At 40.9% G+C, this 17,562-nt stretch overlaps 1 protein-coding gene across 3 annotated transcripts in view; it reads right to left on the bottom strand.

Annotated features, from left to right (window-relative positions):
- The window catches only part of ush2a (Usher syndrome 2A (autosomal recessive, mild)), a 380,755-nt gene that overhangs the window by 308,083 nt on the left and 55,110 nt on the right, over window positions 1-17,562 (bottom strand). For all 3 annotated transcript variants that reach the window (XM_070554793.1, XM_070554794.1, XM_070554795.1), the window contains exons 10-12: window positions 16,241-16,455; window positions 12,622-12,843; window positions 9,884-9,977 (exon numbers count right to left, since the gene is read on the bottom strand). In XM_070554793.1, the coding sequence (XP_070410894.1) occupies window positions 9,884-9,977; window positions 12,622-12,843; window positions 16,241-16,455 (531 nt within the window). The remainder of the gene's footprint in view (window positions 1-9,883; window positions 9,978-12,621; window positions 12,844-16,240; window positions 16,456-17,562) is intronic.

The following is a 17,562-nucleotide window of genomic DNA, read 5'->3' as shown; positions in this document are numbered from 1 at the left end:
AAACCCCCTGCGCACACCAGCGTTCTTCGGAGTGGCAGGGCTGGTCTTACTGCTCCTTTCCTGCTTCCCTTCACCCGAGCCTTCACCGATGGACCCAGCTGATCGTGATGTGCACCTGCTCCGACCATAGGTCGAGTACCTGCCGCCGAGCTGGGCTTCCTCGCGTCGCTCCTGCTGTTTCGTCCCACTTCCTGGTCCACGCCTGCAGGGTCTATGCCTGCAGGCCCTTCACGCTGCAGTTCCTGCTGGGTCCTATGCCTGCTGCTGCAGTTCCTGCTGGGTCCCACACCTGCTGCTGCAGTTTGTAGTCTGTTCCATTCAAGTCTTCGAGTCCCTGTTCCAGTCAAGTTTTCGAGTCCCTGTTCTAGTCAAGTCTTCGAGTCCCTGTTCTAGTCAAGTCTTCGAGTCCCTGTTCTAGTCAAGTCTTCGAGTCCCTGTTCCAGTCAAGTCTTTGAGTCCCTGTTCCAGTCAAGTCTTCGAGTCCCTGTTCCAGTCAAGTCTTCGAGTCCCTGTTCCAGTCAAGTCTTCGAGTCTGTTCCAGTCAAATCTTCGGGTCCCTGTTCCAGTCAAGTCTTTGAGTCTGTTCCAGTCAAGTCTTTGAGTCTGTTCCAGTCAAGACTTCCCGTCCTGAGTCAAGTGTTCCTGTCCTGAGTCAAGTGTTCCTGTCCCGAGTCAAGTGTTCCTGTCCCGAGTCAAGTGTTCCTGTCCCGAGTCAAGTCTTCCCAGTCCTGTCCCGAGTCAAGTCAAGTGTTCCCAGTCTCCTGTGTTGTGTGGCCTTGTGGGCGTTTGGTATCCGCCCCTTAAGGGGGGGGGGGGGGGGTACTGCCACGATCTGCCCCTGCCCTCCTGACAGTCTCCTGCCCTGATTGGTCCATATTGTTCTCACCTGTCCCTCGTTAACCTGCCCATGTTTTCCTAATTAGCCTTGTGTATTTATACCACCTGTTTTGCTCCTGTCCTATGTCGGATCATTGTATGTGCATGTCTCGTTCTGTCCTGTCGCTCCCGTTGCTATTAAATCCATTTTTATTTCATCCGTGCCTGTTCTTCCGCCTCCTGGAACCCTCCACCACACTTGGTCCACCATCTCCACCCTCACAACATGACACAGGGAGGCGTCCAGGAGGCATCCTAAACAGATGCTCAAGCCATCTCAACTGGCTCCTCTCGATATGGAGCAGCAGCAGATCCATTCTGAGCCCCTCCTGGATGACTGCACACACTCTCTCTAAAGGAGAGCTCGGACACCCTGCGGAGAAAACTAATTTCAGCCACTTGTATCCGCGATCTCATTCTTTTGGTCACTACCCAAAGATCGCGACCATAGGTGAGGGTTGGAACGAAGATCAACTGGTAAATCGAGAGCTTCTCCTGCTGGCTCAGCTCTCTCTTCACCACGACAGACTGGTTCAACGCCCGCATCACTGCAGACGCAGCACCAATCTGCCTATACTGTAGGTCTCCCAGTCCATCTTTCCCTCTTTCGTGAACAAGACCCAGATATACTTACACTCCTCCACTCTTACACATCTTCAAGATATACTTACACTCCTCCACTTGGGGCAGGGCCTCCTCCCTGACCTGGAGAAAGCATTCAACCCTTTTTTGACTCAAGACCATGGTCTCGTATTTAGAGGAGCTGATTCTCATCCCAGCAGCTTCACACTAGGCTGCAAACTTCTCCAGTGAAAGCTGGAGATCACGGTCTGATAAAGCCAACAGGACCACATCTTCTGCAAAAAAGCAGAGACCCGATCCTCAAGCTACAAAAATGGATCCTCTCAACACCTTGGCTGCACCTAAAAATCCTGTCCAGGACTGGAACTTCTAGCACTCATGCACCAATCCAGATTTAGTTGTAAAAACTGACCCCAAGGGAAAAAAATATTTTTTTTTAAACTAAAAACAAAGACTCAACAAAGGCACAATGAGGCAGAGTACAACAGTCAACTAGAGGGGGCAAATGTAAGAAGAGGAAAATCAGTGGGCCGTGTGAACCTAAAGAGAGAAAAGTAACTCAATAGAAAACACGATAGTATTCATTCTCCACCAATGCACACACACACACACACACACACACACACACACACACACACACACACACACACACACACACACACACACACACACACACACACACACACACACACACACACACACACACACACACAAATTCAAACATCTAATGAGGAGTGACTTGCAACAGCTAGTGCTTTCACACTGTCCCACTTTCATGTCAAAATAAACATACTAAGGTGTGTGCAAAGGGGAAAAAGGAAGGGGAGTAAAATGAATTTTTGTAGCTCAAAACAGCAAAGACTAGAAGCAGCAAGTACAAGCTCTTTGATTTTGTTCAGCAGTCAGTACAAATTATGGTGGACAAGGGGGGCATCAAATGGCAGGATTAAACATGTATTAAAAAAACACAGGAGTTGCTCCCATGTGTGACACATGCAGGCCTGCACTGGGTTCATTATGTATGACACACAGATAAAAAAAAAAGAAAGGGAGGGGGGTCAGGAGTGACAGAGGAGGATGTGGAGAGCGTTGATTGAAAATGGGGGATGGGCTCAGATTTTATATTTCAGAGGAATTGAAGTAAATCTGATGTCACATTTTAGGACAATTATGTCAAACATGTACAAGTCTAATTATTTACTTAAATGTAATAAACATTAACTTTACATCCTTGATGTTTAAAATCAAAACCACTGATGTAACGACTCAGATGCCTTAAACTTAAATGGCGTTACCTATTTGCACATCTGTATCAGGGGTGTTCGGATAACTGATTCTAACCAGAATCTTATGAGGCAGCATGAGATTTGTGCAAAAAAAAAAAAAAAAAAAAGAAAGCAGAATGGAGAAAGGTTGATTGTTTCCACCTGAGATTTTTGTTCTGTTTTGTCCGTCTCCCTGCTCATCCTTCATCGGGGATGTTTGGAAACCCAACAGTAACTTCCTGTTTGTGGTCCATCTGCATCTTCTTCACTTTCTCCCATCTGCCTTTACACACTCGTCTTTTCGTGGCTCTAAACTGTTTCACTACATTTCTTTTCCCCCTTCAGTCTGAAGGCTACACATAGCTGTTTCCATTAAGAGCAGAAATTTTCTCCATCACTTTTTTCATTTCTCTTGCATCTTTTACTCCTTGCCACCTTCCCTTCTTTTTTCCAACACTTCTCTTTTTGAAAAACGAATCACTCTGTACATCTTTCCCAGCTTTCCATCTCTCCCCATCATAACCCACACCCACCCCCATCCCCACTGTCCCCAGCTTGTTCTCACACTCAGAGAGTATGTGAGCAGAAAATATTACCATAGCAGATGAAAGCGAGAGTTTTTCCCCCTTTCTTCTCTTTTCTTTTCATTCAACATTGCGTTACCTTCCCTCTCTCCCTGCCTGCTAATTAGTCGAGGGACTGGTGTTTGGGAGTTAAAAGAAGAATGCGTGTGCGTTCATTCTCTTCCCCACACAAAAGGTTTTGATGGTGCTCCGTCATCTACACACTGAAGCAGCGCAAACACGGGGAGAACATAGGGGAGATTGAGTTAGTGGAGTTTTAATTCTGATGCTTTTTGTTGCACTTGGCAACTCCACAACTATATCAAGACTAAAGTAAATTCTTTCAGCACATAATGGCAAATCCATAGCCACACTTTACAACAATCTGTGTCATTTTAAAGTAAATTAATGTCATGAATACATGTAAGACTTTTGCCTTGTGGATGGTGAAAGAAAGAGTATTAAGAGGCAATAATTCAAACCAGTGTTTAGAAAGGAATCCCTTTTTGTTCCTGTGGAAAATGCAAGTCAGCCTGGCAGGTGCACGAGAGTATCCTCAACAGTGAATCAGAGGCAAGAATAAAATCTTATTTTCACTCTGGACAAAACCTGCTGACTGAGGAAGCTCCTCTAATGGATATGTGGACATTCAGATGGCCTGTCATAAGCATCTGTGCATGTGTGTGTGCATGTGTGTGTGTGTGTGTGTGTGTGTGTGTGTGTGTGTGTGTGTGTGTGTGTGTGTGTGTGTGTGTGTGTGTGTGTGTGAATCCATTGGGAAAACTCATCTTATCCTAAAATGCCATGACCAATTTCACGCTCTCACAGGAAAGGTCATGGCACTGGCTTGTGTGTGTGAGAATGTTTGTGTGTACGTGTCCAGTTTCTGTGTATCTACAGAAAAGTTAACCCGGTTAACCCAAGAGCAGGTGAAAAATCTGCTGCTGAGGCAGACTATAACAACAAAGCTCTCCAGTAACATCACTTAACGTCACTAGATGTCAAATTCTATAAGACGTCCTGATGCAAAAACAACAAAGATGGCTGCAGTGTTCACTTTGAAACCAATAATCCAAGAATAACTCATTTCATGGTCTCTTTTTGTACAATGCTGTAAAACATTGCCAATCTTCAGAAAACTCTAATCATGTTCCCAATAAAACACCCACTCCTTTTCACCACTTATAAAAGCCAGCTCAGTGGCTTAGTGGTAGAGTGTCCGCCCTGGAGTTCGATTCCCGGTCAGGTCTTACCAAAGACTTGAAAAATGGAACCCAATGCCTCGGGGTTAAACCACCAAATAGTTCCCAAGCGTGGCATCCGCTGCAGCTCACCGCTCCCCTCCATGGGGATGGGTCAAATGCATGAACATTGCCAACCTACACACATCTTTTCATTTTATTTTTGTCAAATTTATTGATACTCACGAAACTCGTGTGCTGTCTGCGCCTCCTCTGTTCACACCAGGCGAGAATTTTCAACAAGTGCTTCTGCTCACGGCTACTGTTTTCCAAACCACTTGAAGCACTTTTCTAGGACATTCAACGTGAATTTTAAAGATTTTCCAGCACCTCACAATGATGACATTAAATGTTTAAGAATAAAGATTTAAAATGTGAGGCTTATTGTGCTTTGCTGCATTTAAGTTACAGTTTCAAGCAGGTTCTCTCTAAATCTTGAAAATACATTACAATCCAACTACTTAAGGATTATGTTTATTTCTTTGGGTGAGAGTTGAAACAGACAAACTAATGAAATGAGACCATCTACTTTTGTCTTTGCCACAACAAATGCCCTGATTGGTCCATTACCAACTTTTTCCTGCCATTGCTGCAAACAAATCACCAAGATGCTTGAGGCTAAGACTCCTTCCCAACCCAGAGGGAGTGTTTCACCCTGTCACAATCAAAATCAAACATCAGTGAGTGAAAATGTTGCCGTTGACAGAGCTAAGAACATTCTTCTTTGCTCTTGCAAGGTACAAATACACCCAGAGACGTTTCTATCATTTTTGGTTAGTCTCCAATAAAGTGTGATGCAACTCTTACACATCTTTAATGTGCTCAGAGGAAGGGATGTTTGGAAAAGTTTGCACAACTTAGTTGTTTTTCACTCCTATTCAGGGACATTGCACAACATTTAATCTAAAACTCAGTTTCAAAGCAACTAAAATCTTTAATGTGAATGAAAATAAATGGTGCAATACATTATACTATATAGCTTTGAGATGTGATGGAATCTATTGAATAGTGAGAGACGTAGCGACGGAGTGACACAATGAGAGATCTAGTCTGACACAGAGTGCACATGAAACAGAATCAAAGGAAAGAAGAAGTGGGAGAGAGTGTGTTTGCACACATTTGTGTGTGTGTGTGTGTGAGAGAGTTTAAGTATGTGTCTTCTAAGGCCCTTGTTGATCATTTTGACACATGTCTGAGCATTTCTGTCACTTTAATGTCACTGTGGAAATTCTACAGATTAGTACAACATCCGTCACAGAGCTAGGCCGATCCGAGTCAACAGAACGCATGCAATATTAAACGCTAATACTCCCCACAGCCTTTTATGCGCCAGTATTACAGGGGCAGAAGAAAGGTTCTGAATATTCACTCGGAGAGACGGCGTGGACAGGTTCGGAAGAAAAGTGCACAAACACAGTCACTGAAAAGGACTCTGTGAGACAAGTGCACATATTTGTTTGAGCACATTCATAACATCTTCCAACGTGAGAACTAATCTGTGTAAAATCCAGAGTGGAGGGATCAATCTGAAATAATAAAACAAAGGGAGAGAATGAAACATGAAAAAAACTTAAACAATAAGGAATTTAATACTTGGGATGTACGGGTAAAAGGGAGTGGTGGGGGATGGGGAATATAGAAAAGTGAGGGGAAATGAAGCAAAAGACAAACAGAAAAAGAAATAGTTGATTAGAAATGCATGCTGAGGGAATGTCATTGTTCTAGTCAATTTGAGACATTTTTAAAAGAGGCTCATGAGACAGACAGGAGTGTGAGAGACAGATAGGGATCAACAAAGAGGATAAATATAAATGTGGCACAGGGAGCTAGAGAAAGATAAAACTACTGTTTAAAAAGAGAAAATAGAGAAAATCAGATGTTTTCATTAATATGGAGTCTGTCTGTTATTTCATTTTAGTCTGGCATTCATAAAAGTTAAAGTAAACAAACTTCTGCTTGTAGTAAACTGTACAGACAGATGCTCACTAGGTCCTTCATAAAACACGAACGTGCACACTAATGCACAGACACTGGTGTATGAATGATATATAAGTGATAAATAATGTAGGCTATCCTGTGCGACAGTAAGTTGAGGCAGACGTAACTGAATATTTCACCGCTGACCAAGTGAATGCTTTTGTTGAGGTGATGCCTACTATTACCTGACATGGTCTATGAAATTTTTATTATGCAACTGTCAACTCAAAAGGTAATTTGGATCAAAAGGGTCATTCTGTAGCAAACAGCAGAAGTGCGTAAATCCTGAAGCCTGATTCATGCTTCTCCGTCTGCGTCAGTGCGGAGACACGCAACGTCCTTGCGGGCCTGCCAGAGAGCTCCGGAAGGACGGACGGAGTCGAGCTCTCTTTTCTAAACATCCGTCAGTCGAGACGGACAACGCAAGCTTGTGATTGGTCAGGACGCCGCTGTCGTCTACACCGCTGCCATTACGCCCTCAAAAACATAAACAGAGCCGAGGATAACTAGCGGCAGACACGGAGCAGGTTGAAGAAAACCTCACGAAAAAACTCTAAAAATTTGAACGTTTACTTCCCCTGTGACTGGAGGAGTGAAAAGATACGCAGCAAGCATTTTATTTGTGGACATAAATGACAGGAAACGTGGGTTTAGAGGTGGCGAGCGCATGAAGAGGTAGAGGAGGATGAGAGACAAATTTGTCTGTGTTAAAAAGTCTCTTATATACAAAAAACACAATATAAACACACGATCTTGGACCGATACATGACAGGATACCACAGAACAGCGCTATGCCCTCTGTTGTCCTGCCGGGGAATTGCTTTGCAACACTCCAGGAGACGGAGAAGCATGAGAGCAAAACGCTTCCATCAATCCGTGCGTGTTTGTCCCTTGCAGAGCTGACGGAGAAGCATGAATCAGGCTTTAGTATTAATTCTAAAAATAATAAGTTAACTCAAAAACATTACAAACCCCTAAAACATCCTGTGTGCAGAAATGGTCGTGGTAAAGTATCAATAATCTTGATCAACTGAAGAACAGACCAGAAGAGTTTTCTTTCACCATCCCAGAAGATGAATCTGCTTAACTTAGGCCCTGTCCACACGTAGCCGGGGATCTGCCAAAACGTAGATATTTTTCTACGTTTTGGCCTGTCATCCACACGAAAACGGATCTTTTTAAAAACTCCGACCAAAGTGAAGATCTGCGTTTTCTCCGTTTTGAGTGTCTGCGTGTGGACGGACAAAACCGGAGTTTTAAGGTCCACAACGTCACTTTCCGCGACAAAAAAATGCTGACATCACATGTGCGACCTGTGTTTACACTAGCCGACATCATGGAAGCCCTCAGAGCTGCGCTCTGTCACTACCCGATCCATCAATTGTCCAAGCGCTTTCTGCTTTTTTGTTTTTGCAAGCGGAATTACTTCTCCTTGCGGAAGACCACAGACGAAGGACGAGGTTAAGAACAGGGGAAGTACTGCCGCCTACAGGTCTGGCATGTCCTTAACAACGTATTTATCCGGGTACGTGTGGACAGAGTTTTTTTTTAAAACGCAGTGGTGTGGATGCAAGTTTTTGGAGGGGCGGATATTCATTTAAAAAAAACGGCTACGTGTGGACTAGGCCATAGTCTTTAAAAATACATTCACAATAATTAACAAGCTGGGTCTTCAGGTCTCCCGTTCTACTTCTATCACAACAAATGGTGGCAGCAGTGGGATGTCTGTCATTAAAGGAGTATACAACTTTTTACAATTAGACACTGAAAAAGAAATGGCCACATCCTTCAAACTTTAAAATATTAGATTGGTTTTCAAGGGAATTCACTATTTGATCATTGTAGGGACAGGATCAGATGGTCAAATTCAAGCATTTAGAATTTTTTAAAGGTGTTAAAGACTTGTTTAATCAACACATTTTCAGGGGCCCTAGTAGGAATGAAGAAGAAGAAGAAGAAAATACAATTTCTATAGCGCTTCTCAAGATAAAAATCACGAGGCGCTTCACAAAACAAAAAATGCAAAAATATTAAAAATAATTTAGAAAATGATTAAAAATATATTTAAAATGAGCAAAAATTAGACAATTGTGAAAAAAACGTAGAGAAAGAGAGAGAGTGAATAGGAAAGGGGGAAATCAGTGGATCCTGAGGAAGGTGGAATAGGTAGGGAGAGCAGAACAAGGAGAGGGTGATGAAGGCCACACCAAAGCAAGCTTGGACAGGTGAGTTTTCAGCTGCTTTTTAAAGGAGACCACTGAGTCCACTGATCTCAGGCTCAGGGGGAGAGGTCCCAGAGTCTGGGGGCCACAGCAGCAAATGATCTGTCACCTTGAGTGCACCTCCTTGTTGTTGTCACCTTGAATGCCTTGTAAGTTGTACTCTGGGAAACAAAAAGCTCAGATGTGTCTAAATCAGGAAGTAAAAGTCAATAAGAGGTAAAAGTAGCTTCAGATGGCAGGATTTGGACTCTTATTTCCTGATTTTTGAAAATCTCTCCTCTGATTGGCTAACAACATGACTCTATCACTGACTCTTTTTCTTCTGCAGCACTGATGATTTATCTCCACAAATAACACAAGCCTGGAGGAGTGCTGCTGTGTGGTGAAGTTGCCAATGCTAACAGTTTGTTTCTACTAGTTGAGATGTTCTCTGTTACTTGCTGGATGCTAAAAGAACAACAGCCTTCCCGTAGCAAGTCAAGATGATTGAGCTCATGAAAAAAAAAACAATCCTCTGATCCTAGAGCCCCATACAGATGATCCAAAGGGGTTTTAAAGCTGAACAAGCACAAATTATTCAGGTTTTCCGCACAAAGTTGACAATAATAATAACTTTGTCTACACAGTTTAAAGAGGAGTGTTTTCCAGTGTCTCAATCCCAAAACAATGGATGGATGTCAAGTTCAGCTAAATAAATCTTTGAGATCAAATGTAAGATGGCTGAAAACAACTTCCAAAAAGCACCAAGAATGAGAAAAAGTTGTTTCAAGATAAAAATTGCAAGGTGCTTAAATAAAATAAAATAAAATAAAATAAACCTACATTTATATACATAAATACATTTGGAAGAGTTGCCTGTGTATGGCTGTAACTTGTGTGGAAGAATAGTTGTTTAGTTGTTTTTAATTAATTAGGTCTATATAAATACCTTAATTAAGACCAGAAGGATATTTAGCTCTAGGGGATTCCTTTGTGTGCATGTGCTTATGTGTGAGTGTGCTCCGTTTGCTAGCTGTAATGTTATGCACTGTGTGTGTGTGGTTTTAAAACCAGAAAGAATTAGCCTGTGAAAAATAAATAATGACATTGAATTTAGATACAAACTTGTGAAGAAAAACCTTTTTTTACACAGTAAGTTGTATGCGTTTCCTACTCACATTGTGGCCTGTGGTGTGGCTCTCTGGGAGGCATAGGCAGCGGTACGGGGACACACTGGTGTCACAGTGGTCTGCATGGCCGTGACAATCACATCTGTTCAGGTGGGAGGAGACAGGAAACCAGTGGGTTAAGGGCTGCTGGGAAACACTGGGCACACATGATACAGCATTCTTAACATTTTATTGTTCCTTCTTTTTCTTACCTGAGAAATGAAAACTAACTAAAGATATAATCTTCCTTCCTCAAAGTTTCTGTGTGACATTCCTCATTTTGGGAACTACATTTACACCACTGGGAAGTACAATTCAATGTAAGAAATGCTACAATTAGATGTAGTAAGATAACATAACCGCACACACGTGTTCTTTGAGCTTTTTTAGTTAGAGGTTAGCTAAAAACTTTATTTAAAATGACAATGTGTAGTTGTTGCCATTATTCTCTGGAAATATCCATCTGAATGTTGAAAATGTGTAAAATGAAGTCCAGTTGTTGGACAATATTGGTGGCTTCATAACATATACCCATAAAAATCAGGTATAAATACATGGAGTGACACCATATTAGACCCAATGTTTCCTTCTCTGTGAGTTGGCCCGGGGTCCTGCACCTGCCGATGACATCCTACTAGAAGACTGGCTGAATGTACGACTTATGGAAGTTACTTTATCACATTCGTAACATTTATGTTAGTACACTGATACAGAAGGTTTTGACTGGTACAGACAAATTAGCATTTGCAGTTGTAGTCTTTGCAGTTGTAGTCCTCTGTTATGTTTAGTCAAATATGTTCATCCTGTCAAAGGAAATGTAAGATAAAAGCATTTAGGCAGAATGAAACATGAATTTAATAACAAAACTGCTAAACTCTTTCCAAAACCTATGTGTTTTGGGCAGCAGTAGCCTAGGAGGTTGAGCGGGTTGTCAAGTAATCGGAAGGTTGGAAGTTCGATCCTGGCTCTGGACAGAGAATTCTGTTGTTGTGTCCTTGGGAAAGACACTTAAAGCATCTTGCTTGCTGGTGGTGGTCGGAGGGACCAGTGGCACCAGTGCTTGGCAGCCTCGCCTCTGTCAGTGCGCCCCAGGGCAGCTGTGGCTACAATGTAGCTCATCACAACCAGCGTGTGAATGTGTGTGTGAATGGATGAATAATACATTGTAGTGTATAGTGCTTCGGAGTCCTCTGACTCTCAAAGGCGCTATACAAGAGCGGGTCATTTATCATGATCTTGTGAAAGAACAGAATCAAAAAAGAGATGCAATATATTTTAGTCGAGTGGTATTGCCCTAGTTTGACATCATCGGCAGGTGCAGGACACCATGCAGATCTGGGAACTACGCCACCAGAAAAGCATCCGAATTGCATTCTCTCGATGGAATTATCTGAAGGACCATCAAAGCCTGAGGAGTCACGCCGAGGTCGCATGCTTCCTGCTCCACAGGTAACAACATTTACTGCAATGATTTTTTTTAAACTAAGCTGGTGTTAAACTGCCCTGAAATTAGTATTTTTTTTTTTGCCATTGAGGATATTCCATCTAACAACACTTTTCATTCATAAAAAATAAAAATAAATAAATATTAAAAAAGAAATAGCACTACGACAATCCCATGGATTTTTGGCTTTTATGGTAGTCACTCAAGCAAAGATAACACTTGCTTGCAATGATTTAGGTAATTACTGTCCCCCCCATCACCAGGAAACTACACGCCGTCACTTTAAAAGACTTTATTTTTAATTAAGTAAGCAGTTTCATTCATCTGATTAAAGAGAAATGAAAAAAGGAAACACTGATGCAAAATCTGTGATAAGAGGTCAGTTTAAAACTTTTACTATAGGTCAAGGATGTTTCCTTCCAGTTTTATTGCTCTCCAACCATCTAATTTACCTGTGAGCCTTAAAGGACAGTTTCATATAAGACAGGGAACATTTGCAGTTTTGTCAGATTTTGCACTGGGCAGACTCTAATGTTAGACTGAAATACTCCTCATTGAGAAACAAAACAAAACTATACGTGTGAAAGTTTTAAAGAAACACAGAATGGATAAAGTTCCTGTAAGAACAAACACATTCTTCCTCTTCCTCACATGGGTTTACATGCTTCATAAAGAATCAAGAAAAAAAGGATCAAGAATAAAAGAGCCGGGGCGACATGGATGAACGAAGATCGCACAGATGAGGCTTCGGCAGCATTAAACCTCAGTTTCTCCTTCTTCACTGTAACAAGCCACTAATTAAAACAGCTTAGGAGGAGGGGGAAGCGGAGAAAGAGATGATTGCCTCCTGCATAATCCTATAATTACCTCACTCATAAAAGACAGTCACTATGTCAGTCACTTTGTCAGTCTAATGAAAAGATGTGTTCACAATTACTCAGAAAGCTCTGCTGAAACTCAACAGTCTGTGTGAAATAATCTTTCTTGAACTGTGTTCACTAATTTTACACAAATGACTGCTGAAAAGATCCTCCGATCTCTCTTTCAGCAAACGATGCCACGTACAACAAGTTTGCCAACATACACGAGTGTCTGGTGGGCTAATTATGAAGACTCCTCTTAGAAATAAGCCAGTTACACCTGGACTCCGCGTGATGCTAATCAACCAAAACAGCAAGTACCTCGTTCCACTTTGTTTGAGGTGTTTAGGGTTGGTGTTCCTCGTGTTTACGGAACACAGACTCTTAAAACTTTATTAAATAACCACTCTACAGTAAATGTGTCAAAAGAAAGAAGTTTTTACCTGCCACTGATTGTGATCTCTCTAATGGCAAAGTGTCTGTGTTGTGGATTGACCCCAGCTGTTTTAGTGTGGTACTGTCCTCTCATGTGAATTCGGACGTGGGTTGCTTGGACCATCTCCTGCAGGGCAGGCGTTCTGTAGAAGTCATTATACCCCGGCCTCACGCTTGGATGTGTGGTCAGCAGACTGAATGTGAAGTTTCCTCCTGAGAAGGGCACGTCACTGGAAAATGGACATAATAAAATAAAATTAAAAATATATATGCAGCAAAGACATTTTGTCATTCATAGTTTATTTTATTTTACTTCCAAGCAGCCTGACCTAATTTAGATACAGTACTGTGCAAAAGTTTTAGGCAGGTGTGAAAAAAAGCTCTGAACCTTCTTTCAGAAAAATAAACAATGATTATTGATTTTTTATTTTATATATATATATATATATATATATATATATATATATATATTTTTTTTTTTTTTTTTTTTTTTTTTTACCAATTTTTAAAAAGAAAAATGAGTGACTCCAAACAAACAACCAAAGTCATTAAGAACCATCTTCAGCATAAAGAAGAACAGGAAATCCTGGAAATGACGGTCTGGCCCCCACAGAGTCCTGATCTGGACATCATGGAGTGTGTCTGGGATTACTTGAAGACACAGAAGGATGTGAGGAAGCCTGCATCCTAAGAAGAGCTGTGGTTAGTTCTCTGGCTTTTGTTGATTGATAAAAATAAATGATTAACACTTCCAATTTTGAAAGCATTCTTTGTTACAGCAATTTGTCACACCAGACCTTAGCACAGTACTGTATTAACCCTTTAACTTCCTCACCAAGAAAAAAACAAAACAAAAAAAACCCAATAAAATTCCCCTTTTGATTTTGGGCAATAGGGGCTTTAGATTAATGTAAATTAAAAACTAATAAATACATAGTTGTAATTATATTAAGGCAATGACAATGCTAAGTATTAATGTTCTGCCTTTTTTTTCTAACAACTCCATTTTCTTTGGAAAATTTTTATACATATTTTTCTTAAGTTCATATAATGTTTTATTGAGACATGGAGACTTAAGATATGCTCTACCAATTGGCTGATGAGGCAGGTATTGGGTTTTAAAGTGATTTCAAATTTCTTTTTTCCTTTCAGATCTTTTTCAGCAAAAATATTTCTCATTTATCTGTTAAGACACTTAACCTCCAATTCATTTAAAGGTAAAAAGGCTTCTAAACTCAAGAGATGAACCAGTTTAATGTTAACAACTTAGCAAAAACTGATTTTAAATTAGATCTTTAGGCCCTTTCTTACATGAAGTCAGTAACAAGGACAACTCATTTCCAATATTTTGCAAGATCTCTGAAAATTGTCCATGATAAGACTTAATAATCAAAGAGCTGAAAACGTGACATATGATCAATGACCAACAGCATGATGGCTCATTTTCATCTCCTGTATTTAGTATTTACTGGTATTGTCTTACTGATAACCTGCTGTAATTTCTTATTTGTCCTTCACTTGTCCTATACATTTTTAGTTAAATTAAATATGTTTGGTTAGCTAAAGATAAATTAACCCTATCTATATTTAGACACTACCACTCACATCATAAATGATCCTTTCACAGACTTCTAGAATTACAGGATTTCACCCGACCAATCATCAGATCAAGCTAGTTACAGTTTGTGCCATGGCACCATTCAACCAATCAGTGCAGGGCTGTAACGCGTCTGCAGAACCAGAGAAATGCTCTGTCTCCTCCCGTGTTCACGGTCAGATCCGTAAAACTAACATTGCTAGGTTTATGAATCTCTCTCATCACAAAGTTGACTAGTTGTGCTAAATAAAGATACATGTGTTGTAAATGTTAAACTCAATGAAATTGGTGGAATTATTGCATGCCATTCAAACCTACCATATCTGAAATGATGTATATTTTTTAGATGAAATCGGTTATGTTTTAGGCATAATCTTAAAATTCATGGTAACAGTAACAATAACAGCAATATTGAATATATTTAGCTGTTTTAAATTAAGATTTCTATGTGAAATGGAGGACAGGTATTGTGCCAACCAATCCTGTCATCAGAGATGATGAAGAGGAGGAAAATGACACATGCTGATCCTCAGATATATGGTATTCTAAAATACCTTTCAGAAATATTCTACAGTAATCTGTTTTTATAAAAAATACACCTTATTCTTTAACAATGTTGATATTTTGTATTATTCTAGTGATTTAATGTTTTAAAATTAGTTAGATTATTCTAAAGTGTCTTAAATTTACTGTTATTTAAAAATAATGTTTATTTAACTTGTTCATGTTATTTTGTTTTGGGATTTCCTGTACCAGAACAGGGCCAACGTCCCTTTTTGATGAATTTGTTTTCTATGATTTTCTGCAAGAAAATAAATTGTTTAGAAAATTGTAATAACAGAAATAGACTTTAGGTGTTTGGTAAATGACCTATATTTTACAATACAGTCACTCACCCATTCACACACATATTCACAACCTGGTGGTGAAGAGCTACGATGTAGCCACAGCTGCCCTGGGGCGCACTGACAGGCGAGGCTGCCGAGCACTGGCGCCACCGGTCCCTCTGACCACCACCAGCAGGCAAGGCGGGTTAAGAGTCTTGCCCAAGGACACAACAACAGCATTATCTGGTCGGAGCTGGGATCGAACCTGCAACCTCCCGATTACTGGACAACCCGCTCTACCTCCTGAGCTGCTGTCCCACTATATGCCACAATAACACTACTTCAATGAGTGCCCTATAAACGGTTAAGCTAATTTAAAGGTGAATGTAATTACCAAGCACTAAGAGTGTTACTGTAATATGAGGGTAAGTTGCTCTTATACCATTATGAATGGTGCCAGGAGAGGTTGTGTGTGATATCATTTGTCAGTCAAGTGAAAAATTAACAATGACTGCATAATCTGTGATCTATTCATACCTGTTCTAACCAGTGCCAACTGAGCACTGGATACAAGCAGCTCTGCCAAGAATTAGTGTGTGTGTGTGTGTGTGTGTGTGTGTGTGTGTGTGTGTGTGTATGTGTGTGTGTGTGTTTCAAATCCAGTTTGCTCTGTGCCAAGTCGGAGCCTGCTGTCGGTCATGTGACAAGGTAACGCAGGAGATGGTTAGTTTTAATAACATCGATACTGTGAGGGAGCTGCTTTATACGTTTGTCCACATGTGTCACTTTTTATTGAGCTGGGTGAATCTGGTTTTGTTTGATTACTTTGGACTTGTGTTCATTTGCGTTTTATCTAGTCATGTCAGTAATTTTCTATCTGAGTAAAAGCAGTCACCATAAGAACATATGTTTTAATAATTATTTGAGAAGAAATGGCATGAAAGAATTTGATTATTCACTAGACCATTGATCTGAAAATAATAAATTATTTCAAATTCGACTCCAGAATTTAAAAAACTAATTCTTCTTAAGTAAGTTAGACCATTGAAGTATTTTAACATAATAATGTTGACTATTTAGCTAATCAGATTAAGTAACATGCAGATTGGTTTCATTAGAAGCTATATGTGATTTTAAAGAGTGAGCAAATCAGTTAAGTTTAATATCACAAAACAAAGAACTAGTCAGGACATTCATTCCAACCTGGGCAACTGCAGACAGTTGACTGAGTCTGGTCTAGGTAACCATCCATTGTTCTGCATATCAAACACACTGCAGTTTCTGGCCATATACTGCCAGTCCAACCAGAGCTGTTCGGTCTTAATGGCGCTGTCAGGGTCTGAGAGGTTAAACGCCCTTCGCTGGATCACAACCGACTCAGGCAGAAGACCCTCAAACTGAACTATAATGTAGAAAACCTGAAAGACAAATTCACAAGATAATGTTAATGAAATAGTTTTACACAATTCACACAGGATCACCAGAACCAAATGATAATGTTACTTTGGATTTCCCCTGCAACATTCAGAAGGTCGGGTCAGAATTTGGTGTCACCAACATGAAAACATGGCTCTGTCCTGTCTTGTGTCACCAGTTCAGGCAGCTGCTGCTGGCAGTGTAATGGAATAGGGAATATTTTCCTGGCATGTTAGATCTATTAGAAGCAAATGAGCTTGATTTTAACACAAAAGCTCACCAAAGGGTTGTTGTTGACCATGTCTATCCCTTTATGGCCACAGTGGACCCCTCTTCTGACAAATCCCAGCAGGATAATGCATCATGTGGCAAAGTTCAGATCATCTCTAACTGGTTCCTAAAACAAGAACATGAGTCCATTCCAACAGCCTCTACAGTCACAGGAGCTCACTCCAATCCAGATCCTTTGGGAGGTTGTGCAACGGGACTTTCAAATCAAGAATGTGCATCTGACAAATCTGCAGAACTCGGGTGATCATGTCAATATGAGCCAAAACACCTGATGTTTCCAGTCTCTGCTTGAAAGAATTAAGGCAGCTGTGAAGGCAAAAGAGGGTCTAACCAGATACTAGCAAGATGTTCCCAACAATGTGGCTGTTAAGTGTACCTATTCGTATATCCAAAGTAACACACAGAAGTAGCATCCTATCACACATAAACCTCATGCTTGTTTGTGTGTAGGTGTGTGCGCTGCAAGTGTTATCTGGCACTCCAGTGGGCTGGGACTTGGGGAAGCACAGCAGGGAGTGCATTAAGCCACCAAGACCGCACAAATCTACTCACATACAAACACCCCAAACTTCAGAAAGTGTCTTTCATCTGGGGACTTAAGTTGAGCAACCACACAGGACAGCTCCCAAAATCCTACCTGCACTCACATGCGGTACACACATCAGTGTCTCTCAGCAGCACCAGTCATGACATCACTCACTCACTCACTCACTCACTCACTCACTCACTCACTCACTCACTCACTCACTCACTCACTCACTCACTCACTCACTCACTCACTCACTCACTCACTCACTCACTCACTCACTCACTCACTC

Source organism: Nothobranchius furzeri, chromosome 9 (genome assembly GCF_043380555.1).
Source record: "Nothobranchius furzeri strain GRZ-AD chromosome 9, NfurGRZ-RIMD1, whole genome shotgun sequence".
Lineage (NCBI taxonomy): Eukaryota > Metazoa > Chordata > Actinopteri > Cyprinodontiformes > Nothobranchiidae > Nothobranchius > Nothobranchius furzeri.
Note: the sequence above shows the minus strand (reverse complement) of the source record. Positions and strands in the feature narration are given on the sequence as shown.